Genomic DNA, 12,068 nt, shown 5'->3' with positions numbered 1-12,068 from the left:
ACTGGTTAGTGTGGGAGACTCAAGAATCTGGAATTCATAAAGAAAAGAGTCAATAAACATACGGTAGAAAATAAAAATAAATATAGAACTACTGTTGAAAACTGGCATTATCAAACGAGGAGAGCAGGCGTTCTTCGGGGCAGTAGGACGTCGTGAGTGAGGACGTCGTGAGTGAGGACGTCGTGAGTGAGGACGTCGTGAGTGAGGACGTGAGCAGCGAGCGGAACAGCCTGACTCTGAGTCAGGGCGTACCACCGCCTAGCGGACAGACGGGGTAGTCATCAACCTCTGAAAGACTCAGTGTTGATTATTGTAAAATGTGAGGCGAAAGTCGCTCAGCCGTGTCTGACCCTTTGCAACCCCATAGACTATACAGTCCATGGAATTCTCCAAGCCAGAATACTGGAGTGGGTAGCCTTTCCCTTCTCCAGGGGATCTTCCCAACCCAGGGATCGAACCCAGATCTCCCACATTGCAGTTGGATTCTTTACCAGCTGAGCCACAAGGGAAGCCTATTTGTAAAATAGGAGTGTATAATTCTTTTTCCTGCATAACGTCCCTTCCTTTGGAAAATCACTCCTTTTGCTGTAAGAATCTCACATGATTCAAGGGTTTATCCCACATGATTCAAGGATTTATCCCTGCCTTTGCCTCAGAGCTATGGCAAAGGCGCTGTCTTTCTCTGTGAGTCTGACATATGAGGACTATGTGGGTTACCACATGCAGAGAAGCTATTCAGTTTTCATTCCAAGCCCAAAGAAGGACCATGCCAAAGAATGTTCAAACTACCCCACAACTGCGCTCATTTCACATGCTAGGAAGGTAATGCTCAAAATCCTTCAAGTTACACTTCAGCAGTACATGAACTGAGAACTTCCAGATGTACAAGTTGGATTCAGAAAAGGCAGAGGAACCTGAGATCAAATTGAGAAATTTTGCTGTCTCATAGAGAAAGGAAGGAAATTCTAAGAAAACATCTACTCTTGCTTCATTGACTATGCTAAAGCCTTTGACTGGATCACAACAAACTGGAAAATTCTTCAAGAGATGGGAATACCAGACCACCTTACCTGCCTCCTGAGAAACCTGTATGCAGATCAAGAAGCAACAGTTAGAACCAGACATGAAACAATGAACTGGTTCCAAATTGAGAAAGAAGTGCGTCAAGGCTATTTATTGTCTCCTTGCCTATTTAACTTATGAGTACATCATGCAAAATGTTGGACTGGATGAAGCACAAGTTGGAATCAAGATTGCCAGGAGAAATATGAATAACCTCAGATATGCAGATGACACCACACTAATGGCAGAAAGCCTAGAGGAACTAAAGAGCCTCTAGATGAAGATGAAAGAGGAGAGTGAAAAAGCTAGCTTAAAACTCAACATTCAGAAAACCAAGATCATGGCATCTGGTCCCATCACTTCATGGCAAATAGATGGGGAAACAATGGAAACAGTGAAACAGACTTCATTTTCTTGGGCTCCAAAATCATTGTGAATGGTGACTGCAGCCATGAAAATTGCTTGCTCCTTGGAAAAATAGCTATGACAAACTTAGTATATTAAAAAGCAGAGACGTTACTTTGCTAACAAAGGTCCATCTAGTCAAAGCTATGGTTTTTTCAGTAGTCATGTACGGATGTGAGTTGGACCATAAAGAAGTCTGAGCACCGAAGAATTGATGCTTTTGAATTGTGATGTTGGAGAAGACTCCTGAGAGTCCCTTGGACAACAAGGAGATCAAACCAATCAACCCTAAAGGAAATCAACCCTGAATATTCACTGGAAGGACTGATGCTGAAGCTGTAGCTCCAATACTTTGGCGACCTGATGCAAAGAGCTGACGGATTGGAAACAACCCTGATGCTGGGAAAGATTGAGGGCAACAGGAGGAGAAGGGGACAACAGAGGATGAGATGGTTGGATGGCATCACCAACTCGATGGACATGAGTTTGAGCAAACTCCGGGAGATAGTAAAGGACAGGGAAGCCTGGAGTGCTGCAGGTTACAGAGTCTCAAAGAGTAAGATATGACTGAGAGGCTGAACAACAAAAGTGATGAGAAGTGGAAAGCAGGGGAAGAGAGAGAGATGAAAATTGTCATACATATTGACATTTGGCTAGGCCTGAAGCCAGGTCCAGCCTTTGATGGAGTTAAGTAAATCAAAAGTTTCCATCTTTAAGTTGGGATTCTTACGTTTGCAACAGGATAGGCACAACATAAGTGCACAAGAAGTTTTACTATGTTGGCAATGATGTACAAGTGGAGGTGAAAGAAAAACCATTTACTAGAAGACAGTTTTGAAAAGTTTAAAGTTTTACTGCATTTTTGTGTATTCCATAATGAATAGTGGCAATGCCTAGAATAGGGAGAACAGACACAAGATGAGAATTAATTTATGCATGAAACTTCCGAGATCTAGACCCACCAATTTTTCAGGAGGGTGGAAGGAGGAGACAGGACAAATTATTATTATTACAATGGTTTTTTTTTTTTTTTTATCACCCAGACTTTTTACTTAACATACAACTCAAGCTCTCATAAACTTTTTTATTCTGAAATAATTATAGATTCACAAGAAGTTGCCAATTTACAGAGAAGTGCTATGTGTTCTTTGCTTATTTTCTCCTAAAGTAGCACCTTGCAGGACAACTGTATGTGTGTGTGCTCAGTTGTGTCCAACCCTTTGTGACCTCATGGGCTACAGCCTGCCAGGCTCCTCTGTCCATGGAATTTTCCAGGCAAGAATACTGGAGTGAGTTGTCATTCCCTTCTCCAGGGGATCTTCCTGCCCCAGGGATTGAACCTGGGTGTCTTGCATCTCCTGCACTGGCAGGTGGATTCTTTACTGCTGAGCCACCTGGGAAGCCAATGGATCAACATCAAAATCAGGCAAATGACATTGGTATGATCCATAGAGCTTATTCAGAGTTCATCAGTCTTCCAAGCGTGTGTGTGTGTGTGTGTGTGTGTGTGTGTGTGTGTGTAGTTCTATGCAGTTTTATCAAATGCACAGATTCTTATAACCACCATCACAGTCAAGATGCAGAACAATTCCATCATCACAAAGCTCCCTGTTCTACCCTTTTTTATCCATATTCACCCCCTCATCTCTAACCCCAGTAGTCATCTGTTTTTCCTATTCTTTTGTTATTTTAAGAATGTTACAGGGGTAGAGAGGGAGGTGGGAGGGGGGATCGGGATGGGGAATACATGTAAATCCATGGCTGATTCATGTCAATGTATGACAAAAACCACTACAATAAAAAAAAAGAATGTTACATAAATGGAATCATATACTATGTTACCTTTTGAGAATGACTTTTTTTTCCCACTCAGCATAATTTCCTTGAGAGCCATTCAAATTGTTTTATGTATCAGTAGATTGGTTACTTTTATTATATAACATTCACCAGCAGAAGGGCATCCAAGTTTTGGCTATTGTGAAAAAAGCTGTTATGAATATTTGTGTGCAGTTTTTGTGTTGACATAAGTTTTCAGTTCTGTGGGAGATATGCCTTAGAGTGCAATTGCTGAGTCATATGGTAAGTGTTTGTTTAATTTTATGAGACTGACAAACTATTTCCCAGCGTGGTGGTACCACGTTACTTTCCCTTCAGCAAACAGTGATCCAGTTTCTCTGTATTCTTTTCAGCATCTGATGTTATCATTCCTTTTTTTTATCTGAGTGATTCTGATGGGTGTATAATGATATCTTGAGGGTTTAATTTGCACTCCCTTAGTAGCTATTAATGTTGTGTATCTTTTCATTTGCTTATTTGCCATCTGTATGTTCTCGGCAATGAAATGTATGTTAATGTCTTATGCCAATTTTCTAATTAGATTGAGTTTTAAGAGCTCTTTCTGTGTTCTAGATACAAGGCCATACATTGAGTAAATAATTCACAAACATTTTCTTTGTTTGGAGCTCGGCTTTTCATCCTTCTCATAAAGAGCAAATAGAAAAAAACTTTTTTTTGCCTGGAGAATCCCATGGACAGAGGAGCCTGGCAGGCTACAGTCCATGGGGTCTCACAGAGTCAGACATCATTGAGTGACTGAGCACGCATGCAGAATATTTTAATTTTTATTAAAAGTTTTATTGAGGTTTAGTTGATGGACAATATTATATGTTTCAGGTGTATAACTTCCTGGTTCACAATTTTCAAAGGTTATACTTCACTTAGAGTTACCATAAAATATTGGCCATCTACCCTGTGCTGTACAATATATCTGTGTACTGTGCACTTTATACATAGTGGTTTGTACCTCTTAATCCCCTCGCGCACTTTCGCCCTCCGCTTTTCTCTTCACCCTGGTAACCACTCATTAGTCCTCTCTATCTGTGAGTCTAGTTTTGTTGTTGTTATTGCTATATTCACTAGTTTATTCTTTAGATAGAAGTGATATTATATGGTGCAAAATTTTTAATTTTGATGAAATCCTATTTATCACAATTTCCCTTTGATGAATCATGCTTTTGGTGTCAGGTCTAGAAGCTTTTCATCCAGTCCTGGGTTCTGAAGTTTTACTCTTAAATATAAAAGTCTGCATTTTTATATTTTGTGTTTAACCAAGTCTGTGATTATTTTTAAGTTAATTTTTACATAAAGTATAAAGTGTCACACAAGGTTCTTTGTTTTGAATTGGTTTTGTTGCCTATGAATGTCTAATTGCTCCAGCAGCAAGAATACTGTAGTGGGGTTCCATGCCCTTCTCCAGAGGACCTTCCTGATCAAGGGATCAAACCCGGGTCTCTCATGTCTCCTGCATGGGCAGGTGGTTCTTTACCACTCAGCACCTGGGAAGCCCCAATATTTTTTGAAAAGGCTCTCAAAAATTTTTGAAAGTAGTAACATCTTTGATTATATTTTCCTCCTATTGGCATTATTTTAAAAGCCAGTCAGAAACTGGGATAACCACTTTTATTTTTTAAAAAAAAAGTCACTTTAGGATAATCCTGTTTGCTTTGACTTGATTTACTGTATCTGCAGCCTCTGAAAGCCATTTTTGCTAATAGATCCATTGCATCTCATTACAACTCAGAAAAGGGAACAGTACCCCCTTCCTCCACCCCCCCCCCAAAAAAAACAGAAATGCTGTGACCTTTTCCAAACCGGAGGAAAATGCTGCTTATAAAAATAATATCCAGGCCCCAACATTCCCATCATTAAACATAGTTTCTTCTTCCTCAACAAAATTTGGCATTTACATGGGAATTAATGAGATTGCAAGAAAAATCAACACCTCAAGCATTACATAAAAACTGTTTTCAGAATGTCCATGTAAGGAATGAAAAGTGAAAGTCCCTCAATCGTATCTGACTCTCTGCGATCCCATGGACTGTAGCCTGCCAGGCTCCTCTGTCCATGGGATTCTCCAGGCCATAATACAGGAGTGGGTCCATTCCCTTCTCCAGGGGATCTTCCCAATCCAGGGATCAAACCCAGGTCTCCCACATTGCAGGCAGACTCTTCACTGTCTGAGCCACCAGAGAAGTAAGGGTAAGTCAGTTTACGGTAACTGTAGATCCAAACATGTGCCGGGACACGACTTCATTTTCAAGAAAATATACTCAGCTTAGAACTTGAAAATGTCAAAGGAAAGTGTTGTGTAACCCTTCTGTCAACTGAAAGCTATACTGGAAATTGCATATGGGTCTCTGAATGGATGGAATAATGCTGTCTTTTCCCCTGTATCCAACACAAGAACATTTACAATTCTCTGGAAAATTTGTGCAGGTTTGTGAATCCCCTAGAGAAAGAAACCAATCCATCAGAAGACAGACAAATTACACACTACTGCTACACACACATATGTCCTTTACCTACCCAGCCTTAGATATGAACGTGATAGTATGAGATAGTATGCTTGGGGCTTCAAATTCAATATGACCAATTTAATAAAATTTATAGGTACAAACTTGACCACTTCATTAGCAATATATACCTGTGATTAATAATAATAATAGCACTATACATGTATTATATTTAAATCAGGTTGTTACTGCCACTATCTGAATTTTACTCACTTAAGCCTCATGATATCCTTTAGCATTTTTCCTCTGTATTTCTCTCTTGTTAAACAAGAGACTTGGTAAGATTCATATTTAATGATTTTAGTGAGACTATTTCTAATGTCTGTCTGCCTTTGTTTTTGTAATGTTAGTGCCCATAGATTATCAATGCTCATATCCATGAATTATTCACAGGTTAGAACCAGACATAGAACAACAGACTGGTTCAAAATTGGGAAAGGAGTACATCAAGGCTGTGTATTGTCACCCTGCTTATTTAATTTATATGCAGAGTACATCATGCAAAATTATGGGCTGGATGAAGCACAAGATTGCCAGGAGAAATATCAATAACCTCAGATATGCAGATGACACCACCCTTATGGTAGAAAGTGAAGAACTAAAGAGCCTCTTGACGAAAGTGAAAGAGCAGAGTGAAAAAGTTGGCTTAAAGTTCAACATTCAGAAAACTAAGATCATGGCATCCAGTCCCATCACATTATGGCAAATAGATGGGGAAACAGTGGAAATCGTGCCTGACTTTATCTTTCTGGGCTCCAAAATCACTGAAGATGGTTATTGCAGACATGAAATTAAAAGATGCTTACTCCTTGGAAGGAAAGTTATGACCAACCTAGATAGCATATTAAAAAGCAGAGACATCACTTTGTCAACAAAGGTCAGTCTAGTCAAGGCTATGGTTTTTCCAGTAGTCATGTATGGATGTGAGAGTTGGACCATAAAGAAAGCTGAGCGCAGAATTGATGCTTTTGAACTGTGGTGTTGGAGAAGACTCTTGAGAGTCCCTTGGACTGCAAGGAGATCCAACCAGTCCATCCTAAAGGAAATCAATCATCCTAAATATTCATTGGAAGGACTGATGCTGAAGCTGAAGCTCCAGTACTCTGGCCACCTGATGCGAAGAGCTAACTCATTAGAAAAGACCCTGATGCTGGGAAAGATTGAGGGCAGGAGGAGAAGGTGATAACAGAGGATGAGACAATTGGATGGCATCACCGACTCAATGGACATGAGCTTGAGAAAGCTTTGGAAGGACAGGGGAGCCTGGCGTTCTGCAGTGCGTGGGGTCACGGAGAGTCGGACATGACTGAGTGCCTGAACAACAACAATGTATCTGTTCACAGATGTATTTCACTGAGGCAGCTGCAAAAAGAGATAAAAAGAGGTATACCAAAACTGTGATTGTGGTTATTTTCACATTCTCTCATTTTCACATGTTTTACAATGTGGTTAAATTACCTTTTAAATTACAAATACATGTTCATATTCAAAGGGTCATCAAGCTATATACTGAACACTTTGCATTTTATTATATATAAATTCTCAAAAAAGTACTGGAAAATGGTGTGAAGGAAATGCATATGCAAAACACACTATAAATTTTATTTTTTTTTTTGAGGAGAAAAGAAAGAATTTAGAATATACAAGTTACGGGCAATGTATAGAATTTGTTTAGATACTAATTCAAACAAAACAATTATACACAAATAAATAGAGGATTCAGAACTGGATATTTTATAGTATTAAGGGAATTATGTTATGATTCAAATGAACATATAATTTACATACAATAAAATGAATGCTATGGACTATAATCCTTAGCTTCATCTATGATTTTTTACTTTCTTGCAAGATTTTGTTGAATAAATTAGGTAGTTATTACCACTATCTGAATTTTACTCACTTAAGCCTCATGATACCCTTTAGCACTTCCCTTTTGTATTTCTCTCTTGTTAAACAAGAAACTTGGTAAGATCATTTTAGTGAGACTATTTCTAATGTCTGTCTGCTGTTCTTTTTGTAATGTTAGTGCCCATAGATTATCAATGTTCAAATCCATGAATTTTTTAATATATTCTTTTTTAACATTTTTCCTTTATGATTTATCCCCGGAGATAGGATATAGTTCCCTGTACAAAATTATCTTTGGATATAGATTTCTAATGTATTATTTTTGTCCTTATTTGTCAAAAGTTAGTTGTTATATTTATTGGTGATATAAAAACCACCAAACATTAGCATTCTCATTTATAGAGGTTGCCATTTTTTAAAATGCAGTAAGGACATTCCAAAAAAACATACCATCTAGATCTAGTCACACAAAATAACTGATCCCTCTATGTCAAAGGACAGCTCAGAGAAAACAGCTCATTCTAAACATCATCCCTAAGCATTAATATTCTCTCGGGACAGAGCAAGAAGGCTCTCATCGCCTGTCAGTAGCTTTGACAGCCAGACTTTCATTTCCAAGCACACACAGTACTCATTTAACACTTATAAAGAGATCAAGTGGATAATGTCTGCTTTCTTCTCCAAGTTTTGATTGATTATTTCATTCTGTGACTTTCTACTCTGTGAGGATATGATTTCATGAGAGTCCTTTAATTCCCCAAGATAGAACTGAAATGTTATTTTTTTGGTATTAATTGTGAAATCTTAAAATTCATTTGACTCACTTTTGAATCTTATATGCCAAAAAGGGACACACTCCAGGCATCCTGAATTAATTAACTTTATCCTGTACAAGTCTAGATTCATGAACCATACTTAAGCTCGACAGGATTGTAAGTGATTATGGTAAATGTAAATGGCTCTAAATCCCATGTCTCCTCAAGTGAAGGAATCTGTTTTTTTAATTTTTTTTTTTCATGTGGACCATGTTTTTAAAGTCTTTATTGAATCTGTTACAATATCGCTTCTGCTTCTGTGTTTGGGTCCCTTGACTGCAAGGCATGTGGGATCCTAGTTCTCTGACTAGGGATCAAACCCAAACTCTCTGCACTGAAAGGCAAAGTCTCAACCACTGGACCTCCACGGAAGTCCCAAGTGAAGACTTCTTAAACATCACAAAAGTACCTGAAAATTATATGCCTTTCATGCATTAAAAATAACATCAGCAAATGTCTGTTTCCAAATGTCTTCTTTTGTATAGACATGCAAGTAACAGAAAAGTGAAAATTTGAAGTTCATAAAAGTTTGTTTTATGAACAAACTTTCTGCCAATTTAAGTATTTAAAGTGCCCTAGCTTTAGCAGCCATTATAAAAAATATATTTACTATTTTTCCTCAGTCTCTTGGAGAAGCTTCCAATTCAAATTATTGAGTTGTTCAATGTAAATGACAATGTACAAAAAATTACAAAGGTAATTAAACCACATTGTAAAACATGTGAAAATGAGAGATATGAAAATAACCATTTACATTTAGATGTATCATAACATAGATGACATACATTTAGATGAATACATTATAATATGATAACATACATTTAGATGAATCATAATATAATTCCCTTAATACTATAAAATATCCAGTTCTGAATCCTCTATTTATTTGTGCATAATTGTTTAGTTTGAATTAGTATCTAAACAAATTCCATACATTGCCCATAATTAGTATATTTCTAAATTCTTTCTTCTCTCCTCAAAAAAAATAAAATAAAATTTATAGTGTGTTTTGCGTATGCATTTCCTTCACACTATTTTCCAGTACTTTTTTGAGAATTTATATATAATAAAATGCAAAGTGTTCAGTATATAGCTTGTAAATGACTATTCTTTTCAACACTTTCAATGCACATGTGTTTCAAGTAGAGACCTTGAAAATGCATTTTCTTTCATGATTATAAAAAAAAGTCCAAAAAAAAAAAAAAGTCCAGGCTAAGCCTCCTATTTTCTTTTCATATTTGGATGTTTCTCATGGATGTGTCATGCCCAAGGCAAGATTTAGCTGCACATAGAGAACAAAGTGTGTATCCACATAAGTGACGAACAGATGTATTTGAGGCCACCAAACAAACCGACAAGTCATTTTTGTTACAACTGCTATTTGAAAAGTCATTTCTTATGAACTCCACCATGGGCTTTCCCCATGGCTCAGTGGGTAAAGAATCTGCCTGCAGTGTAGGAGACAGAGGAGACATGGGTTCGATTCCTGGGTCAGGAAGATCCCCTGGAGGAGGGCATGGCCACTGTAGTATTCTTGCCTGAAAAATCCCATGGACAGTGGAGTCTGGCGGGCCACAGTCCAAATGGTCACAAAGGGTCGGACACAACTGAGCAACAGAGCATCCTAGGCGCCCCACTATCCAGACCTTCTCACTGCTGTGAGTTCCAACAGATTAACTAGAGGATGAGCAACTGGGTTTAGCAAAAATATACTAAACTTTGAGAGAAAATTTATATTATCTAGAGATACTTAAGTTTGTAGTTTCACAAGCTCTCAAGATATATCCTGGGAGAAAGCCAATAGTTCACAGTTATTGTACATATTTTATAGATGAGAAAAAGTAAGTTCAAGGACAGTAAGTAATTTTCTCAAGTTTGATTCAAACCCAGGCCTGTCTAACAAGAAAGCCTATTTCCTTCCACCATGAATAATAGCACCCTCTAAGCAGTGACACTGAGCAAACATTCTGGGTACAGATAATATTTGCCCTTTTTCATCCAAGTTTGACTTTGTAATGATAATAATAATAGAGTCTACAAACACATAACGTGCAATTTTAAATCACAAAAGCCAAAACTAGGTTTTATAACTCATTTGGCAGTGAAGCCTGACATGACCTGAACTAATCTGATGGCAAAACTTGGCCTAAAATGTAAAGACTATTCATAGCCCTTATTTATACCATTTACTTTGAATATTCAACATTTTGAGGCATAAATATTTATCTGCTCATTACAGGGTTCTTCCCCAGGCAAAATGGAAGCTGTTTTGTAATACATAGTAAACATATGGTATTATTTAAAAAAAAAAAAAATTCCTGAATTCTGACACACAGCTAGCTCTAAGAGATTTAGGCAAGGAATAAGAAATCTGAATAACAACAGCAACAGTTATTGATAACTGTTTACTGTTAACTGTTTTACTAATGATAGTAAAAGTTGAGTTTTATAGTTTTATCTTATCTTTAATTTTTATAAAATAATTTCATACATATTTATTGTATTTGTCACCATAATGTGAAAATTTCCTAATTACTTTGAATAAATTTTGCCCTGATTATCTCTTTAGAGGGAAGAAAACACAGGACTAAACTCTTGATGCCATGAAGTTTCTTGGTCAAATGGAGACCTGACATCAAACTGACTTTTGACTTCTTGAATCAGAAATTAATTCAAATCAGAAATTAATTCGAATCAGAAATAGAGAATGCTGCTGTGTGTATGTTTCTTTTTTCTAAGCTTTCCTTAAATATAAGCCTCTCTGGTGACTTTACTTGAAGAGGAATGACACCAAATTTTTATTTAATTGTCTTACTGTTTTTTGATCACAGTAATAAATTAAGAGGTTTAGTGACCAGTGTTGTGAAATAGGATTTCAGCAGATGCTAAGGAAATGACAGGATATAATTCTCATGTTAGTATAAAAAATGTTTCTTTGTCTCATAAATTATGGATGATCAGTTGTACATATTCAACCAAGATACTTCTTTACTCTGTAGAAAATTTTAAATTTAAATCAAGTTTTCAAATATTAGCTGTTTTCTAGATCAGTAGTTTTCAATCTCCTTTTCTGCCTCAAAACACAGGAACACAGCATATTCCCTTCCACAACAGCAATCCACAAAGTGTCATTTGCACAGCCAGCAATAAATCCCATACCTAGAGTCCAGCAGACCCATATAGTGTATCAGCTTGAGTTTTATTAAACATTCAACACATTTCATATATTTCCTTTTATATGTCCTAGATGCTAATTTCTTACAGACTGCACTTTGCTGGCCTAGGCTGGAGGTCTAGGGTGAGAGGAATCTAGAATGGATGACAAAGGAAGCAGACAATAAATATCAACTGTAGCCTGGAGGAGGCTTCCCAGGCGGCTCAGTGGTAAAGAATCTGCGTGCAATGAGGGAGATACAGGCTTAATCCGTGGGTTGGGACGATCCCCTGGAGAACGGATAGCTACCCTCTCCAGTATTCTTGCCTGGGGATTCCCATGGACAAAGGAGCCTGGGGCGCTACAGTCCATAGGGGTCACAGAGTCTGACGTGACTCAGTGACTAAATAACTACAACATAACCTTGAG

General features: G+C 37.5%; 1 protein-coding gene across 1 annotated transcript in view; it reads right to left on the bottom strand.

Moving 5' to 3' along the window:
* Positions 1 to 1,286, bottom strand: part of NMU (neuromedin U) — a 40,118-nt gene extending 38,832 nt beyond the window's left edge. Inside the window, exon 1 of the mRNA XM_043905870.1 lies at positions 1,071 to 1,286. Coding sequence (XP_043761805.1) covers positions 1,071 to 1,125 — 55 coding nt within the window. The 5' untranslated portion in view covers positions 1,126 to 1,286. The remainder of the gene's footprint in view (positions 1 to 1,070) is intronic.
* Between the last annotated feature and the right edge of the window lie 10,782 nt (positions 1,287 to 12,068).

Source organism: Cervus elaphus, chromosome 6 (assembly GCF_910594005.1).
Source record: "Cervus elaphus chromosome 6, mCerEla1.1, whole genome shotgun sequence".
Taxonomy (NCBI): Eukaryota; Metazoa; Chordata; class Mammalia; order Artiodactyla; family Cervidae; genus Cervus; species Cervus elaphus.
Note: the sequence above shows the minus strand (reverse complement) of the source record. Positions and strands in the feature narration are given on the sequence as shown.